General features: G+C 37.9%; 1 protein-coding gene across 14 annotated transcripts in view; it reads left to right on the forward strand.

The window, feature by feature from the left end:
- The window catches only part of IKZF1 (IKAROS family zinc finger 1), a 134,975-nt gene that overhangs the window by 30,019 nt on the left and 83,713 nt on the right, over positions 1–21,243 (forward strand). For all 14 annotated transcript variants that reach the window (XM_036738416.1, XM_036738417.1, XM_036738421.1 and 11 more), the window contains exon 3: positions 3,614–3,733. In XM_036738416.1, coding sequence (XP_036594311.1) covers positions 3,614–3,733 — 120 coding nt within the window. The remainder of the gene's footprint in view (positions 1–3,613; positions 3,734–21,243) is intronic.

A 21,243-nucleotide genomic window follows, 5' to 3' on the forward strand; every position in this document is an offset into this window, starting at 1 on the left:
GGATTTGTTCTGTAAAACTTGGACTCAGTCAAAAGGCCACCCCCAAGGACCTACAAGGCCACATGTGGCCTCGAGGCCACAGGTTCCCCACCCCTGTTCATGGACATAATAGTTGCTGGCATTAGGAGAAACCCAAAAGAAGCAGGCAACAGCACAATGTACATATATATTGAGTGAACACTTAATTAATGCTTTCTGAATGAATGAAAGCATATGTTATTTTAGGTAAAATGGCTATCGTTTATGTGACTAAACATAACTTTTCTTTATCATCTCTGAAGGTACAACTACATATACCATTGAAATGGAGAATTAGAGAATTATCTAGGTAATTCAGTCTAGTAAAATAAACTTTGAAACATCATTATAACAACATTTCTAGCAAATTTTAGATTTTCTGGCTATTTTCCTCAGTTCTACCACCAAACCCTCTGTATCACAAATATCATTTTATGTACTCTGAGAAATTGTTTAGGAAAATCTTACATATTCTTCTTTAAGTATAAACTGACTCTAATAATCACTTTTATCAACTAAACCAGGTTAGAATGAATTCAGACCTTTTACATTAAAACCTTACTAACCATGGGGAGAGGCATAAAGTTGGATTTGCCTTGCATCTTGAGGAAATCACTTTGCCCTCTGGGCCTCGGTCTACTCCCCTAGGAGTGAATCAGATTATCTATTGAAGCCTCTTCTGGCTCAATATCTTAGGAACCTATCCAAAGGTTTCTATAACTATGAGTACTGGACAATCCTCATAATTTTTGAAAATATTTACTAGTAATTGACATATAGCATTTGCTGGCATAACGAACCACTTTCTTCAATAGTGCCAAGTGGGCCAACTGGGTTACTACACACTGTAGTTGTTGTTGCTAGAAGGCTGAAGCTGGTGAACTGCATGATTTCAGGAGTTCTTTGCTAGAGGAGGGCTATGGGATATGGCGCGCTCTTGGAAGTGGAAGGCCACCAGGCTGCCTAAAGAAGGGTACACTGGCCGAGTGTTGGAAAAATGGAGCAGGTTAAAGCTTCCTTGCCAATCAGTATTGGAAGCAAGTTCATGAATGGCTGCTGTACTTCCAAAGTAAGTGAGATAAGGAGACAAGTCTCAAAAAAATCAAATTAAATTAAACAAAAACTTAAGTGCCTACTATGTGCTTCCATGAAATAGGTAGAACAAATGGTATCTTTCCCATTCTATAGATGAGAAAACTGAAGCACAGAAGATAAGTGTCTTTTCTAAGGTCACAGTCACAGAGTAAGCAAATGCAAAGTTGGGGCTAGAACCCAGATCACTTGACTTTCCTTTTATTCAAATACATTGTCATTGCCCTTCAACAACACAATCCTTTAGCATGAACTCTGAGAAGAGAGGTGAGAGTATTTTATTTCAATTAAAACTTCAATATTCTGTACTGAGATGGATGGTGGACTTTAAAGAATACTTTAGCTGGTTTGTAAATAGTGAGTGCAGGTTATTGATTTATTTTGAAGAAGTTGTCGTGACCTCAGTATTTGGATTCTTGTTTTACTACCTGCCTTCCTACCCAGAGTTTTTGAGAAAGGTCTTGAATTTAAGGGGGTTATGGAAGTGGCTGGTACTAGTGGGAACCTCGCTCAGTACAAGGATAACACCTTCCCTGCACATCTCAATCTTGATGGATCTAGAATCTCAGAACTTGTGAGTTCAAAGATAGGTCAACCTTAACTCTAGCACATCCCAGAAATAGGAATGCTTTCTTCAGTATCTCAACTGAGGGTCATTAAATTTCTACTTGAAGACCTTCAGAACTCACTACCTACTAAAGCAGCCCGTTCCATGGTTGGATGGTTCTAATTTCATTGATCTTAATTCTGCCCTCTGGGACCAATGTAGGGTTAACTTCTCTTCCACATCACATCTGTTCAAGTGCTTGAAGGCATCTCTTATGTCTTTTCTGATCATCTTCTGTAGTCTAAACATCTGCAGTTCCTTCAACTGATTCTCTTTCAGCATAGTTTTATATTTCCTCCCCATGCTGGTCAACCTCACTAGAGTGCTTTTCTGATTGTCAGTGTTCTTCTTAAAGTATGGTGTGCAAACTGAAGGAGATATAGACTGACTCCTGCCTCTTTTGTTTGGAAGAGATAGAGTACCTCTATTGATGCAGCCTAAAGTTTGCATTACCCTTTTGAGACCAAATTCTTAACCCTTAATGAATATACAGTTCACTGTGCATCATCAAGACATGCATGGCACATACTAGGGCATACTATATCAAGTTACTAAGCATTTATCAAATGCCTAGTACATGCCAGGCCCTGTGCTAAGCACTGAGGATACAAAAACAAAAATAAACCCTGCCCTCAAGAAGCTTACAGTCTAATGGGAGGAGTCAACATGGAAATAACTACGAACAAGCAAGATATATGCAGGATAAATTGGACATAATCTCAAAGAGAAGACACTAAAATTAAGGAAGACCATGAAAGCCTTCTTGCAGAAGGTGGAATTTTGGCAGGGAAGTCAGGAGGTGCAAGTGAGGAAGAAAAACATTCTAGGCACAGGTAACATCCAGGGAAAATTCAGGGGATGAACTGTCTTGTGCAAGAAACAGCAAAGTGACCAGAGTCATTGCATTGTAGAGTATGTGGAGGAGAGTAAGGCATAAGACTAAGAATGGACCAAGTATTGAAGGACTTTAAAGCCAAATATAATAATAAATGCCTAATTTTTTAAAATCCCTTGTATCTTTTTCACGTGAACTATTTTCCAGGCAAGCCTCCCTAATTCTGTATTTGCATAGTTCATTTTTGTTTCATTCCAACTGCTGGAATTTACCTTTATCATTGAAATTTTACCGAAAAGATTTAGTCCATGATTCTGGTCTGCCAGGATGTTACTTTTTTATCCCAGCTTTTTCATCCTTTTATCAAGTATCCCTTGATTGCTTCATATCATCAACAGATTTGAGGAATATACCATCTAGGTCCTCTCCAAGTCACTGAAAAAAATACTCAACAGACTAGGACCAAGAGAAGAATTCTATGGCACTCCTTTGATGACCTCCGTCCAGGCTGATACTGATCCTTCAGTCACTGCTCTATAAATATATGTTACCATGATACCATCCAGACTACAAGGAGACTTTTATAGGTTGCGTTGTATACATGCTTCTTTGTGAAGTATTATATGCAACTCATAAGCTAGACTACCTTGTTTTTCCTTTTCAGAGATTATCAGTACTATAAGGATTTATTTGAAAGGTAAGGTATTGAGCAAAAGGACATAGTCAACTGTATAGGAGAGAAATTCGAGGGCACATTAGATGACACCTTTCTCTACTCTCTCTTATCCCACAAATTAGATCAGATTACAAGGTTATAATAAAGTTGTGTAGCTTTGAAAAAGGTATGAGACTTACTTTTATACCCAACATAACTTCCCTTTTTAGGTTGCCTAATTTAGTTTCCTTAAGAATAAGGAAGCATTGTCCTGTGGATATCTTGCTATGCTTTGCATAGTGAACTCTTCATGGCAAAAGGCCAGGGAGGCTCTGCCATTGGGAATGTGCCAATCTTTCAGGCAATGACCGACCACTCTAATAGAGACTACTTTTTATCTTCTCAGGAAAGGAAAGTCCTTCAGTAAGTGATGTACCCGATGATTCAGATGAACCTATGCCTGTACCAGAAGATCTTTCTACCACTTCAGGAGGACAGCAGAATTCTAAGAATGAAAGAGTTTTGGGTAAGATAGTCTCCCTACTATACTGTTCTCATGATACTTTTTTTTATTTTTTAACAACAATTACAGAATTAGTTCTCCTGTCTCTCCTTCAAAGGACAATCATTTCTTTTCCCAAAACTCTCTCCAAACTAGTCTATATATGCAGCCAAGGGTCAAAACTTTACTTTAGAGATCAGAATACTAAAATTTAGAATATTTTCCCTGGGAAACACTTTGTGGAAGAGTTGGGGGTAGGGTGAAATCATGAGTACAGTCTGGGAGCTGACTTCAACATGAAACAATTTTGATTTTGAAAAATATTCAGAGAGTGTAAGATAAGAGGTTATAAATCTGTGAGGCTAGAGGTCATGCAAAAGCCAACTTCAGAAATTTGTGACTCGGGTAAGTGATCAAAACTTAATGCAAGTATCATCAGCATCACCACATGATAAGAAGTCTCATCATACTGAAAGAATTTCTTAGGATACTATGACACTTTCTCATTGATACGAAATGAACATCTCCAAGAAAATCCATTTCCTCCCTGGGTCCTTCTCTGCTAATGAACCATGTGTAAGTACAAACAAAAAATCCAACCTGGTTCAGATGATTCTAGGTTGAGGTGTAGCTAAAGTGGTAATAGTCACCGGTGGGTCATCTGCCTACGAATAAAAGCCTATTAGGACATGATAAAGGATTTTAACATTGATTATCATTATATTTTAAATCCACTTTTGGATTTTCCATCATATTGGTAAAGAGCACAAACACTTTAGACAGTTCTCACTGTATGTAAGTGGACTATTCCCCATACCTCTACTAAAAGTGATTTTTATGAAATGCAAATTTGCTCAAGAATGTGAGAGAGAGAGGGAGAGAGGGAGATAGGTTGTCACATGGTTCAAGGGCACAGGGATAGGGACAGAGAAACAAGAGCCAGAGGAGGAACACTTGAGGGTGGGGCCAGCCACCTGGGGGCTGGGCCTGAACCAAGGAAGAACACGTGGTGGGAAGACAGGTCAGGTCCTGCATAGACCCAGACAGGAGAAAATAGGTGACAGGCAGGGCCCAGGCACAGATACACCTACAGAGCATGGAGAGATTGAAGATAGACACGGGGGTGGGGAGGCTTACCAGGCAGATGGGCAGAGTGGAGCAGTTTTTTTTTTCTTTTAGCTCCAGAGGTCTTAAGCAAAGCCTCCTATTAGGGGGATGGGGGTAAGGTAAAGAGTGATCACTCCACATGTATTCTTCTGCTTTCATGGAAGGGGTTTTTCCTAGGGTTTGGGTAGGGTTGGAGGCTGAGGAGCCCCAGGTGGAGGGTCAGGAGTAGTGAGAGAGGACAGTGCTGTACAGTAAAGTTAATATAGGTGTGTTTTTTTGGAATGTGGATTTCTTTCAGAATTCTTTATGTAAAGTTGAATTTGCATAATGTGAATTTACATAAGGCAAGAAATGTCTGTATTTTCTCATGTCCTTAGAATGAAATAACTAATTAGTCATGACCCTGTCACTTAGTAGATATCCTTCCCTCCTGCTATCACACAGAAAGACAAAATTACACCAAATATTTTCATGGCTGAGAAACAAAAAAGTGGGAAGAGTGGAATTTCCATGGTATTAATATTAAAAAGGCAACATGCTGAGTGAAAAAAATACTGCACTTGGAATCAAAAGACCTGGATTCAAATTCATCTCTACCTCATACTTCTGTGTGTTCTTTGACAAATCAGACTCTGCAGGACTAAGTTTCCTCCTTTGTAAAATAAGGAGGTTTGAATAACTGATCTCTGAGATTCTTTCAAGCTCTAAATGTATAATCCTAAGTCACCATGCTAAAGAGATTACTGAAATCATTCAAGAAAGCTAAATGGTATGGAGAAGGGAGTTAAGCAAAAAACATGGGAATCCTAGTCACATGTTTTTTGAATCCTGTTTTTCTTACTGGTCAACAATGAGATGCAGGCATTTACAAATATGCCTGTTCATGTACTGTTTTATATTTTACCTGGATCCAAGTTCCACCTTAGACACATGAGGGCTGTATGACTTTGGGCTAGTCATTTAATCTTTCAATGCTCTAGGCCAGTGGTGTCAGACTGAAATGGCTGGGGGTGCCACTAAAGCATACAAAAGGGTCCCTGCAGCTTGCATATTGATTTAGCAACATATTAATATTATCCAAGTCTTGCTGTGTTTTTAGTTATTTTGTTAAATATTTCCCAATTATAACATTTTAATCTGGTTCAGGTAGCCCTCGGGAGTGGTGTAGGCCACGTGCAGCAGGTAAGCTATTTGACACCTCTGCTCTAAGTAGCTCTCTAAGACTCTGAGATGTAGAGAAGGTGCCAACCTGTATTAGTAGCGTTTCCTTACTTGAGAGTCTCTTATACCAAGGAAATAACAGATCCAACTTCTATCTTTATAGACAACTGAATCCATTTTTTGAAATCTTTAAAGAGTAAGTCTGCTTTTCTAGCTTATAAAATAATTGGAATGACTTATGTCTAACCCTTGTAAAGATCCAATCAGCATAGAGTTGAGCACAGTCATTTATTGGAGAGTTTGTTTTAAGCATGGAAATAAGTTCTCACTGTTCAAGGCCAGCCAGGCTTTTGAATAAAGTTTTTCATTTTTAGTGCTATTCAGCCAATGCAGCTCAATTATATTTAATAGTTTCATTCTGCTCAGCCATTCAGGAATTCATACTTTTCATAAAGTTGGTCATCCAGTTTTGAACATTAAAAACATTTCTGCGTACCCCTTTACTTTTCTTTCTTTCCTTCCTTCCTTCTTTTCTTCTTTTCCTTCTCTCTTCTCTACTCTCCTCTCCTTCTCCTTCTCCTTCTCCTCTCCTCTTCCTCCTCTCTACCTCTCCCTCTTCCTCTCCATCTCTCTCCCCTCTCCTTTCCTCTCCCTCTCCCTCCCCTCTTCCTCTCCCTCTCCCTTTCTTTCTCTCTCTTGCTTCCAAATAATGGTTAATGTAACAACATTGAGTGACAATTGATGGGTCCATCCTTGTTCTTATTACCTTAGTTAGTGCAAATTGCAGCTCATTCATGCATTCTCATCCTGTGATTTTTATCCCTTTAGACAGATCCATATTAGACATTATGGAGATAATAATATTTTAAAGTATAGTGTCAGGGCAGAGAGTATCTGGACACATGGAACAGTAGGAGAAAATAAAGTCTGGAGTCCACAGAAGCAAACCAAAAAAATCATGGATGGCAGATCTGTGTAAAGAAACCAAGGAATAGGAGAACATGATAGTATGAAGTTGAGGAAGTGAGTGAAGAAGAGAAGGAAGAGGATAGCAAAAATAAGAGACAAAAGTAGCAGAATTAGAGTTCACTGAAAGAAACTAATTTACAAGAAATAAAATTGGATAAACCCAGCATCTAAAAAACTGGTGAACTAAACACAGAAATCTTTTAAAAATTCTAGTGTAGGTGCAGCTAGGTGGCGCAGTGAGTAGAGCACTGGCCCTGGAGTCAGGAGGACCTGAGTTCAAATCCAGCCTCAGACACTTGACACACTTACTAGCTGTGTGACCCTGAGCAAGTCACTTAACCCCAATTGCCCTGTCTACCCCCCTCCAAAAAAAATAAAATAAAATTCTAGTGTAGAGCAAAATATTATGAACTGTTATATTTTTTTCTACCATGTAATGAAATGATACATAGAAAGCAATTATAGACTCATAAAAGATCTTGAATACCAATAAAGGAATTAAAAGCATTTTCAAAGAAGGAAATCAGGGTCATTAATATTAGAGTCCTAAAATTATAGGTTTTAGAGCTGGAAAATATATTTGAGATGGATTTGAGTTGGATTTGATAATCCAACTTTCTCATTTTGTAGAAGAAAGGTTTTGACTTGTCTAAGGTCAAATACTGGAGTTTGAACCCAAGTCTACTGTTCAGTAGAGTTTGATCCATGACTTCAGAATTTACTGGCTGGATGAGCTTTGGCAAATCACCAGATTTTTTAATTAGAAGGGACCTTAGTGATAAAATGGTCCAACTCCTCTGTCCTATTCTTGTGAAGTCAGTTTTTTGAGCCCAAGTGTGAGTCATCCAACCTTATTAAGTCTTAATTTCCTCCTCTGTAAAATGAGGGAAATATTATTTGTACTGCCTACCATTCAAGAATATTGTAAGAATAAATAGATGACAAAGGTACAAGTGATAAGTACTATGAAAATGTAAGCCATTATTCTTATTTTTAAAAAAATTTCAAATTTAAGAAATTTTCAGAATATGGAAAATAGCTAACAATCAGTGATTCAATTTACAAAATAAAAAAGAATTAGAAAATAAATCTTTTAATATCAGGGTGGAAAATACCTTCTTAGTTTGAAGGAGAGAAAATTGTTGACAAATGGCACCAAACAATTAAAGATTTATTTTGATCTGGACAAAGTGCTGGAATTCCAGTCCTTTCTTTGAAACTTAGGAGATATGTGACCATACACAAATCACTTAAACTTTCGGAGGTTCTGTTTGCTCATCTGCAAAATGAGGGAGTTGGTTGCTAAAGTCTCTTCTAGATCTAAATGTCTGATTCTGTGATCATGTGAACAAAGAACCAAAGACAACAGGGAGGATGGAAAATTAAGTTTGTGTAGAAGATGACCCACTGAAAAACTACAGGTTTCATTGTTGCTCAGTGAGGTCATATCTAAGACCAAAGTCATTTCAGAGACACTGGTAGTCATTCTTAAGGATCTTATGAAGAATTGGGTAAATGTAATAAAATTGAAATCATGTGAAAGAAATTGGACCAAGTCTTGAATTTTGATGGAAATAAACCGGTATCATGTCTATCTTTTAAAGGGGGCTAGGAATATCCCTTAAAATTACATTGAAGATTAACTCATACAAATATGAGAGCAGAAACCCAGGTGTAACAATCACCCACAACTTTAAAAACAGAAGATATAATCAATATAATTTTTCTTTATAGGGGATATGGTCAATATAATTTATCTTGACATTGGCAAGCGTAATGTTTTGTCCTATTTAGATAAATACACTGGAGTTTGGGGATTAGAACCACATAATTGGTGCTAATGGTTGGTGTCTGTATGAACTTTCTTGGGAGAAGCTGTGTCAGAGGGAGGATTTAATTGATGGATAATGGAGTTGGTAAAGTGTGTATGTAGTGTTTTGTCCTAATCTGGACTCTCACATGAAAAGGGGTTCACCAGGGAAATCTAGATTGAGTCCAGGAGCCACAAAGTGAATAAATGGAATAAAAGGCCTACACAAAGATCAAGCAAAGTATTTATTATGCCAAGGAAGGCTGAGAGAGGGTGGTTGTTATAAAGGAGGATGACCCAGTGTGTCCTGTTTTTAACCAAGTCTGCACAAGAGAAAAAGGTAGTTTATACTGCAGCACGATGGATTCATGTCAGACGAAAATTATTGCCTGGCAGTGAAAGTTAATTGGTCAAGATTGAGGTGACCATTTAATAGATATTGGATTGGATTGGGTTGGATCAAATGAAAAGTTTACTAATTGTGACTGGATAATTTATTTTCCTTGTGTTAAAAAAAGATTCATATATTTCTAGGTGGTATATGTGTGGTACTGCCTAGTGACAAGAATTGGTGACCCCTTAGGCAGCCTTGTTAGTTTTAAGTTTATTGTGTTTTCTAATATTTACAATATAAAAGCAGAACATGTACTTGATATTATCCTGAAAACTATTGGATTGTGGTGGGGAAAATGATCAATGGGAAGAAATATCTTTTGTAAGATGAGGTTAGAATTACTGACTAGATACCACATTTTTAAGCTCAAAAAGAAAATGTTCATCTAAAAACAAAAACTTTGTCAGGTGACAAAGACTCAATATCTTCCTGCTAGAATAGAAAGGGATATTATAAAGAAAAGAGTGGAATGTGAGATGGGGTGATGTAGTAAGGGTATTCAACCCACTCAATATCAAGGACCTGAGTTTGAGGTCCAGCTGTGAAATGGTAACCTTGTACTTCTCTGCTCTTAGTCCCAGTTTCTTCAGCATAGCTGGGGAATTTGAAATGGATTATTGTGAGGAAAGTGTTTTATAAACTTTAAATTCATACAAAAGTGAGTTATTATGGTGGGTCAGCATGCGTGTATGTGTGTGTATGTGTGTGTGTGTTTTATATGTACAATATGGGAGGAATCGTGGCTTATTGGATAAATAGCTGACCTCTACCCAGAAAATCTGGTTTCAAGTCCCACCCTTGCCACATGCTGGCTCTGAAATCCTGGGTAAACTACTTGGCTTCTCCTGTACCCTAGGGAACTCTTAAGTCACTAAATAGTTGTGGAAACTACACCAATGAAATTCTATGTAGATAGATATGTTATTTATGAATGTGTATTTGTACTTAATCATTGTAACAAGTATCCCCTTTACCTTATCACATAACTGGTGTCCACCATACGGCAACCTGTTAAAATCTACCCATTCTCTACATGTCCTGCTCAGTGGCTTGATTATTGTTGTGTTGTGATGGGCATTGCTTTAACTGTGGTAAACCACCCCTTTCTAGAACTTTGTTGCTGGTCATCCCATCTTGCCAACTGACATTCAGGAAGGCTTATGGTCCTTCTCTAGAAGTAGGTTCTGAGAGTCCTTGAAAGACTCATGCGTCCCCATTCCTACAGCTTTAAAACTAGAACTTGATTTACCTTAACCAGAGTAAGAAAATACAAGGAATGATTTCAAGATTTTGTTCTTGGGAGAGTAGAGAATTGATAGGGTGAACATCCAGAATGTTTTGTTTTCTGATCTGTTCAGTAGAAGAAAAAAACTCAGTACTGAAATCTCACAGCAGAACTGGAAGTTGTAAGAATGTCAACAAATTGGCTTTCCCTCCAACTTGGGCCTTTTCTGAAACTGTTGCCTTGATGAGTGTAGCCTGGATGCAGTGCAAATAGCTGTTGTTGAAAACACTTGTGTTACATAGTGGAGTGTTACAAAGAAAATGCTAGGCCTCTGGTGTTTCAGAATGGAAAGAGAAAGCTCTAAGCTTTGGCTGCATTGGAGGGAGAAGAACAGCGTGCTTCAGCTATGTGGCTTGTGAATACGGATACTGAGCCTGCTTATCTAATCAGCAGTTAGAGGAAGTTGTCTTTATCTGTAAAATACATCTCTTCTGCTCCGATAAACCCAGTTCTAGCAAGGGAGAAAGAATTATCTAGCAGGATCTCAGCAGTGGCTGCAACAGAGATGAAACATGTTTCAATCCCAAGCCTTTTCAACCTATGAGCAGGCAAAGCCTTGGGGAGGAAACTTTAAGACAGTACTTTGCTGAAGTTTAATCCCTCTTAAGAGGAATAACTGACAACATTGTGTGAGGATGCTAGGTTTACCTCCTTTTTTTTCATTCTCTGCCTGTTTTCATCACAGGGCTTTTGTAGGCAAGGGCTGGGGAAGGAAAAATGAAGAAAGCTTTGTTTTTTTTCTTTGAATTCCTCAAAATTTTTATTTAACATGATTTTGATATCATTTGGTATTTCCAAAGTACGTTTATTTCACCTCAGAATTATTTAGAGATAAGTTTTTCTTATAGGTTTCATCTTGTAGGGAATTAAGATGAAGCACAATGAGACATACAGTTTGACATAACCAGTTGTGTGAATTTGTTTTATTTAAACTCTACTTTTCATAAGGAAGCCTTTTTTTGGTGGGGGAGGGAGTTGGGGGGAATACTTCTGATGCAAACAAAAGAAAATAAAATAGCATAAAAAATTTTAAAGCAGGAGTTTCAGAAGGGGGCACAGACAAATGGAGATGTCTTTTTTTTTTTACTAAATTTAATGTACACTTTAAAAAATATGTAATACAATCCAGTTTCATATTTCAAAAAAGATGAAGCACAGAGAGATTGAATGACCTACAGAGGACATGAATGAGATAGGTAAGATTAAAATTTAGCATCACCACTGTCTCTAAATATACTCATTTCAATTTTTAATATGTAAAAGTTATTAACATTCCTGATATCAGATAACTATGTGACCAATCTGGGAACATCTAGAGAGGGATTTCAAAAGTGTTTATGGTGGTTTGAAAGAGATAATATTAGAAGACCTCTTCAGATTCTGAGGGGGCACCTCAAGATGGCTTAGAGAAAGCAGAAGACCCAGTGACAACAGAGGGTAAGCCGTCACCAAGACTGCCCCAAGCCCACAAGAAGCATGCATTGATTGGCTGCTGAATTGTCCCTTGGTCATCACTGGGATAAGCCATCATAAAAAAATTAAAATAAAATATTATAGAACAAATATGTTTTTATAGTTTTGAAAAATCTAACAAGCATTTGTGTGGTCTTTTCCTTCCTTGCCTTTTTCTGGTGTGCAAGCTAAATAAATCCCTCTTCTAATTATGACCTGTGTGACCATAAGAAAGTTACTTAACCAAGCCTTGTTTCCTCATTAGACTAAATGATCTCTAATGTCTCTCCTGGTTATAAATTGATGGTCCAATGATGCTATCGATGATCCTTACACATTTAAAGGAAAGGGAAATTCCTTGTGGACCAAATTTTCCCACTTTTTTGCCAAGTGTAAAATACATTATACTAAAAGTAGTTGTCAGTAGTTGGTCAGGGACTATCTTCAGGCTTCCTTTTGTCTTAATTTCAGAGAATACTCTAATCAGATGAGGAATATAAAGCCAAAAGAAGTGAAGTGACTTGACCAAAGGCACACAGATAAGCAAGCCTTGTCATTCATTCTACCTTCTCACACAATTCAGATTGTGTGTTTTTCAACTTTACTGCTTGAGGTAAAATGTATTTTTAAAGGTACAGTGTTTGGATTTGCTTAAAGCTGACAGGACACGATAAATTTAATGGCTTTTTTAAATGTCAGCAGTGTTCTAAGAGCTGGATTAATAATGAAAATTACCATAAATTCCTCATCAAAAGCTTTGGTCCCCCCCCAAAAAAAACCTTTTTTTTTCCTTTTCTTACATTTCCAACTCCACCTTCCACCTTCATTTTATTTACACAAAGGTTCACAGTTAGAACATTAGCTCCCAAATGTAACCTATTTTTATCCTCAGAGACTTACTCTTTGTTCAGTCTTGCCCTTTACAACTTACCTAAAATAGAAATCTTTAAGAAAAAAGTAACAGGAAATCATATTTTGAATTTGTAATTTTAGCTTGTCTTCATTTAATTTTTCTCCTCCATTTTATCGACATGGGAATCATAGCCAGTTTGGTGTATCAAGCAGCCACCAGACATTCAGTTAACTTTCCTTCTTAGTTGGGGGTTGTGTTTCAGAAAGAAATGAAGCATTATGCACGTGCGCGCACACACACACACACACACACACACACACACTCACACACTCACACAAAACACACCCAAAGGCTTTTGAACTGCGGTTTCCAGTTACCACCTGTCTTCCTATCTGGTCAGGACCTTTTCTGGTTCGAGAAGTATAATTATAACCCGGAACACACACACACACACACACACACACACACACACACAGCTTCCCTGTTTTCTTTTATGCAAAGTAGAAAGTTTTAGAGCAGAGGAGCCTAAGATGATTACCCTGTAAAGTTTCCTTCACTGTTTTGCCCTCCTAAGGCAGCAGCCCCTCAAGTTATACTTGATCCAGAGGGTTCAATAACTGAGTGGTGAGTGGTTGAGTCTGGCTACTGTCGTGTAGGAGATAAGCCTAATTTTGTTCAAGGTTTTAACAGGAACTGAATTTCACAAATGACCACAGAATATCTGCACAAATTTTTAAACCTCTTTGCCAGTTAGGATTTGTGGGATAACAGAAATTTATCACCAACTCCAAAGGTGTGCTTCAGTGCATTTTGAAGGTCCTGACAGCTGCATTAGATTGAAAAGGAAAGATTCTGTGAGCAGCTATGTAGAAGAAAAAAGTTCATTCTTTCCTCCCTCCTCTCCCTCCCCCTCTCCTCTTCCATCCCAGCTTCCTCCCTCCCTTACAGGAGAACAGTTTTGTGAAAGGACTAAAGAATTGGTCCAGATTGTCTTTGCTCCAAAATGTCACAAACTTGTAATCTTTTACATCAACTAGAATTTCCATTTGAAGGGATAGAGTTAAACTCGATTAGCTCTTTCATCTTTTACTGTTGTTATTTTATTGCTATTGGGTTTCAACAGAGATAGGATTTTTTTACCTTATTTTGAAGTCTTTCCAGTGATTTGATTTCAAAGACTGTTTAAGTACAATCAGAATGAAGCCTGACTGTTATGACAACCATTTATCACTAGGCTGCATATGATTTCGACAACATACCTCTATCCCTGTCCCTAAAAAGATGGAGTGAGTAGTAAAACATCTTTTCAAATGAGTGCTCCCCACATCATTGTGGACTGAAAGTTATTTCCTCCTGATGACTATTTAACTGGCCCTTGTGAATTGAGTTTGGACTAAGTACCCCCAAGGGGCAGTTGTTTATATCAGAAAAGTCGCTGTCTGGGTTGCCAATAAGTAAGTGACTTCCTTAAGCTTTTTAAACTAGAGAGGCCATCATTGGGATGGAAATAGAAACTAAACTAATTTTTAATGGCTGCAGGTATTCTTCTCACATCATTTATCCCCTACATTTACTCCCTCATCCTATTTTGGTAGGATTGAAACAAACGAGAATTTAGCACAACCAGGGCAGAAAACGAGCAATACCCTACCCCCAGCCGAATACAGGGAAACGTTGCCAGAGTTCAACTGGAGAGATCTTTCAGAAACTGGGATAGGGTGTGTCTTTCCAAGGCACACTGCCAAGGGAGTACTTCCCCCATGGGGGTATGTGGCTGCAGGCTACCGATTTCCAGTGAAATCACCAGGGAGAATGCTTCCAGTGAAGCACTGAACATCTTGGTTCCTTCCCCAGGAGGCTTTGTGTGATATGTGGAAGGCTTCCAAGATAAAGAACTTGTTTCTTTTTTTTTTTCCCTTTCCAAAGTAGATTAGGTAACTTTCTCATCTGTTTCAGAATAGAAGGAATTTTATTCTTTTAAATAAAGTCCTCCTAAGTGAGATAGATACTATTGCCAACTTGGAGGCAGCTATATTTCTGTATTACTGTTATTATTATTAGAGTGAGGTAGACATTTGGATACTTTAGCTGTATGTTTATGCTGGGTTGTTGAGCAGAGTAGCAATACAAATAGGGAACTGACATGGTTGCTTGGCATGTACGTCCCCCATAATATCTGGGCCAAGGGACGTGGACTTGGTGAAATGTAGGAGATACTTCCTGGTGCGGCGACATATTTATTTGGCTTTATCCACCATGACTACAAGTAAACCTCAGTGATGTTGGTATTCTGATGAGAATGTGGTGTGGCTTTAAGTGGAATGGCATTTTTTGTAAACCTGAAAGTGAAATATACATGTTTATAAAACTATCCCCATCACCGTTATCATGATTCTTGTTGTGACTTAAACATTAGAAGATAAAGAAGCAACAATATAATTCTGTGACATATATAACTTCATAATCAAGTAAATTTACCTTTTAAGAGTATGATTAATATCACTGTTATGATATTCTAGGACTGTTTTCGTACCTAATTTTGTAGCTTTGGGTTCTCAGGATATTATTGTTTTTAAAATTTAATGATTTTTTCATCTGTTTTAGGAGGATTTTGTCTTGGGAGTGGGGCATGAACTTTGTTTTTAAAATTGTATGTTGATAACTGTATTTCAATAGAATTGTTTTCCTTTGTAATCCTATGTATGAGAAGTTACACATTTAACAATATTATTCTGAAAAGGTTCCAAAAAAGGTTGAGAACCTCTGCTCTAAAGGCTTAGAACTGAAATTAACTTCCTACTTTATTTCTTGGTATGCCAATGTATCTGTCTTTGCAGTTTTCTCTGTCTCTTCTGTGTTGTCTGTCTCTAGCTCTTTCTCTGTCTCTCTCTCTGTCTCTCCTTTGTCTCTGTGTCTCTTTGGGTCTGTGTGTCTCCATTTGGGTTTCTGTCTCTGTCTCTTTCTCTCTGTCTCTCTCTCTTTCTCTCTTTCTCTGTCTGTCTCTGTCTCTGTCTGTCTGTCTCTCTCTGTCTCTCTCTGTCTCTCTCTCTCTGTGTCTCTGTCTCTGTCTCTGTCTCTGTCTCTCTCTTTCTCCCTCTCTCTCTCTCTCTCTCTCTCTCTCTCTCACTCTCACTCTCACTCTCACTCTCCCCCTCCCTCCCTCCCTGACTCCCTCCCATACTCATATACTTGAATGGATACATGGTCTGTTCTAATCAGGCAACCTAGAACTGAGGCCTGTTTTTGCAGATAACAACATGCTCAGAGTCCTTGGTTCAGTCCCTGTTCTCTGGTGCTGCAAGTTTAAAATGTTAGTGATAATAATACCAGCCTCTTTAGCACTTTCCAGTAAGATTAGCAAAGCAATTAAATGCTTTCCAGAGTTTCTTAGAAAAGTGCATCCAAGATATTCCAACAAGGATGCTTTTGAATGTATATGACGGTATTGGAATTGGACTTTTGGAAAGAATCGTAAAAACTGGACAGTTCTCTAAAAAGCTCATTTGGCTTCACAGCAGTTTTTCTCAAATGCAGTGACAAAGAAATGGTTGGACCTATTTTTAGCTTTTTTATCTTTAATTTTGACTCAGTGAGATATACTGAGGCCCTCTCCTCGACCCTGCCAGAGGCTTTATTGTAAACAGCTATGCTGCCATACATTTTAAACTACCATTCATAAAAGTATTTATCAAATGAAGGCTAGTGAAGTCTTAAACATTGAAGCTTAGTTAGTTCTCAAAAGATGTTACTAGCCTCATTGGGTAAATATTCGGTGCCAATAGAAAAAATAAAGAAACTTTAATTTCATTTATTCATTGGATCATAGGACATACTATGGAAAGACACCTTAAAAATCAACTAGTCCAACTCTGTCCTTTTACAAATTAGAAAACTAAGGTCTGTAAAGGTGAAGTGACTTATGCAAGGTAACATAGGCAGTAAAAAGCAGAATACAGATCCTAGCCAAAGGCCTCTGACCCCAAATGCAGTACTTTTTTTCCTGTAGCTCAGAACAGTCATGAACCTTTGTAACAGGTGAGAGGCAGATATTTTCAGTAGGCTAATAAGTCACTTCTTATTAACTAGTTGTCAAGAAACAGAAAACCACTCCCCAGTATGCAAAGCCCTGTACATTCCAGAGAAATGCCACTAATCTAGGGAAACAGAGGTAGCATTTATAACAAAGATAAAAAGATGCTCCTCATCAAAGCTAAGGGACAATTTTGCAGAAATGGTTGTGGAGAACCTTTTAAAAACTTCCTAAAAGATGCTGCAGAAACCAATGAAGCAACGAAGTCGTCATGGTTGAGGAGAGTGACTTTTTTTAAGGGAAAAAGATGCACAAATGTAGCCTTTGTGAAGTTTGAGAAAAACATGGCATTTCAATACCACCACCAATGTACTGATGACCTATGTACGGCATAAACCATGGCATTTGATAGAGCGTAGTGAGGGTAAAACCCAGACCCCAGCCTTCCTGTGCGAGGCCTGGAACTTGCTAAACGATATTCTTCTTGCCTTTTTGGCAACAGTGTGCTTATGTGGCTGCTAACTTCCTGAGCACACCGTGATCCACATATTTTGCAATGTGGCTTTTGGTTTGGGTATATTTTCTTTACTTTGGTCTTGGATATACATCAAGATATAGTTCAGTAGCAAGCCCCTCATGCCTTTTCATGAGCTGAAATATTGGGACAAGACAGGAAAGATTGCCACAGCACTCAGCAGGACCACAGTAAGATAAGAAATTCAAGGGAGAGTACAGTTGTCTGAGAGATAAAAGGAAAATGACTAAGTTCATTATTTTTGTGTTACTCCTTAGGGTTTATGAATAGACCTGGGATGAACTGGCCTCAGAATCTAGGTAGGATCAAGATATCCTATTGGGATTTTCGGTATAGTGCAGATTGCCCCACCTTCATGCCTTAGTGGATAGTCTTCAGGAACTTCTAGAACAATGACAACAACAAATCATCAGTGGGTGGGTAGCCCCCTGGGACTGAGCCTTTCAGAACTTGGTCAGGCCGGACCTTAGATGACAAATGCAGCTTTTGTGAAGTTTGAGAAAAATGTGGCATTTAATTAAGGAACTTCAGAAACAATTGCACTGCTGGGAAAATTATACTGAAGTAGTCATCATTTTATGGTGCAAAGATCTGATCTAACTTATTAGATTGCATGGAAAAGAGGGAAAAAGGTAAAGAAAATTTTAGATATTCCAATGAATGTTACTCTGTTTCAAAGTATTCACCTTGAAGGGACACCTTAATTCCCCAGTGATGCCATTGAAACAAATAGTCCTGTGGTTCCTCTTCGGGAATTACCATCAGAACCAGCTACACATTCTTTGAGTATGCTCAAGGGCTTCTTCAAGGGCAAATTTGATTCTTGGGAATAGCCAAAAGTCATATGGAGCCAAGTCTAGTAATTTGATCAAGGTGGGTACAAATCATTTTGAGTTGTGACTTTCAATTAAGGAGTCGGGGGTGGGGGGTAGGGGGTTAGGTGGCTCTTAAAGATAACTGAGGGCAGCTGCAAAAGAATTCAAAACTGTTTTCAGCAATGTTGGCATCATTGGAATAACTGTACGGACCCCCAAGATGATGACCTTGTAGAACAACAGTCATTTTAATGCATCAGTTCTGGCATAATGATAGGAATTTGCATTTGCACATTTTTTTGTTTTGTTTTCTTTTGTTTCACTTTTGTAACTGTTTTTCTCATGACAAACCTGTTAAGTAGGTAGTGCACCTATTATTGTCCCTGTTTCATCTGGAAGAAAGCTGAGAGGTTGTGATTTGGACATTGTGACACCACTAGTAACTGGCAGAGTCAGGATTCAAAACCAGATCATCTGGCTTCAAGGCCATGACTCCACACTGCCCCCTATTTCATTATGCTAGACTAACATGGCATCTGTCACTAAAAATCCCTTCTCCAAATGGTTTTGTCTAACATGGTAAGTTAACCTAAAGGTAATAACATTATGATATCCATGGAAATAAGTGATCATCATGGAATGTGTAGCGTAAAAATTCAGAGAATATTTCCCTGGTCTTATAATTACACTTTGAAGACCTTTCTCCTTGGCTTCAATTTCCCTCCCTATACCCCCTGCCCCCAGAATTTCTTATAATATTTTTTTTCTGTGAGCAAAATCGTTCTCTTTTTTTAAATGGCTGAAGTAAATATTTCCATTCAATTCAGCAAACTTTGTTATCACCGACCTTTATTAAATTCTCACTCTGTACAAGACACAGTGCTAGGATTTGGGGATAAAAGATAAAAATGAACCATTCAGTGGAGAATACTGTGATAAAAAATAATAGCTAACATTTATATGGAGCTTTAAGGTGTGCAGAGTGCTTTCCATATGTTACCTCATTTGATCCTCACAGGAGCCTTGTGAGGAAGATGCTCTTATCACCCCCATCTTACAGATGAGCAAACAGAAGCACAATTGAGATGATTTGCCCAGGGTCATACATTTAGTAATTGTCTAAGGTAGGATTCAAATTCAGGTCTTTCCAAGTCCAAGGCCGGCACACTCATCTCCTGCACCATAGAATTACCTCAATTTGTATACAGATTAGTAAATGCAAAGTATGCCTATAACTTTGTACACAGTAGTTTGGAAAGCAAGGAATGCTAACAATTAGGACGATCATGAAAAGCTTTCAGTAGAAGGGGAGGCAATCAGGAATAGCACCTGCCTCCCCGGGGTTGTTGTGAGGACCAACTGAGAAAATACTTGGAAAGCACTTAGCACAGTGCCTGGCACATAGTAGACACTATATAAATGCTAGCTATTATCATCATCATTATTATTAGTTACTTTGCATTCAGTGGTGACTGTTGAAGAAATACATTTTTTAAAATGTAGTCGTCAGCAAGGAGAAATGGAACCAATTGCTGTCAGTTGGGAGGTGTTAGATTTTTGCACTGTATATTTGGGCCTACTTTTTAGTAAGTTGCTTGTAGATTCCTTCATAATAATGAGGTGGTAAGGAGTGGAATTAATGAAATTTGAGCCTTGATGGATTTAGAGAAGAATAATATAAATGCATTATTGTTTGACAGTAAATCTTTAGAAAAAATAGTTTTATATAAATTTTAGATAGGGCTGTAGAAAAAGAAATTTATTCATATTTAACATTCATAATTAGATGCACAACTTTTATTACATGCATATATGCTCCATGTGCACATGTACATAGAAGGTACACAAGTAAATTGATATATACAATATAAATAATACTAAAGAAAATGTGGACTTCATTATGCATATCGAGTGTATATTTATATATATATATGTGTATGTATGTGTGTGAATAGATATACATGTGTATATATGTATGTGTGTGTGTATAATGCTTGCCTGAAGAGTTTATAAGGCATATAATTTAAAATGTATTTTCCATGACTCTTACTTCAATGTGATCTGTCAGCCAATCAATAAACATTTATTAAGTGTTACTATGTGCCACGCATTGTTTTAAGCTAGAATGCAGGAATATGGAAGGGAAGAGTAAAATATCCCTGCTACCCAATAAAGATACTCCAATATTTCACTGGATGTGATCCAGTCTGTCCATCCAACTCGAGTAATACACATTACTTACCTTTGTTTCATACGATTTTTCATATCCCACCTCTTTCTCTTTGCCCAAGATATGTTGTGAACATGGAACAATCTCTTTTTCCCCATCTACCAAATTAACTCGGCTGCTAATAATTTGTAGTAGATCTTCAAAGTACATCTTTTCTGAGATTACTACCTTTAAATCATATACATTCATGATTCATTGCTTTCAACAGTTTTGTTCCATTTAAGATATATTTTTTAAAACCCTCTGTTAGCTAGAAAAAAAAAATGAAATCTTCGGGTGACATGGTGTCCGGCTTCAGTATGATGTGGAAGAGGAATGAGATGTATTCTGCTTATCTCCAGGAGGAAAAAGTAGGAGCAGTTAGTTGAACTTTCAGAGAGGCTGATTTAGGCTTCAAGTAAGGAGATGCTTTCTAACAATGGGGCCCATTTGTGCCTCCTTGGGTGATAGCGATCCCCCAGTGATTGGAGGTTTTCCAGAGGAGGCAGGCTGACTGCTTCCTGGGGATATATTGTGGTGGGGATTGTTTTTCAGGTAAGAATTGGATCAGTGGCCTCTGAGGACTATTACACCTTGGAGATTCTATGATTTAGTATAGGTATATGCCCTCAGATATGGGACTCTAAACCTGAGGTTCAAAATTTTTTTAATCATAACAATATTTCAACATAATTGGTTCCTCTGTTATCCTGGTATTTTATTATATGCATTTAAAAACACTATTCTGAAATAGGGCCCATAGGTTTCAGCAGACTGACCATGGGGTCTATGACAGAGCAGGAGAAGAATCCCTGCTCTTTCTAGGGAGATAGAGATAGAGACACGTAGATAAATGAACATGTACTTGCAGTCTAATACTCCATTGTGTGTAACTGTGTGTTCTGTGAGACAAT

The sequence above is a fragment of the Trichosurus vulpecula genome, chromosome 9 (genome assembly GCF_011100635.1).
Source record: "Trichosurus vulpecula isolate mTriVul1 chromosome 9, mTriVul1.pri, whole genome shotgun sequence".
Lineage (NCBI taxonomy): Eukaryota > Metazoa > Chordata > Mammalia > Diprotodontia > Phalangeridae > Trichosurus > Trichosurus vulpecula.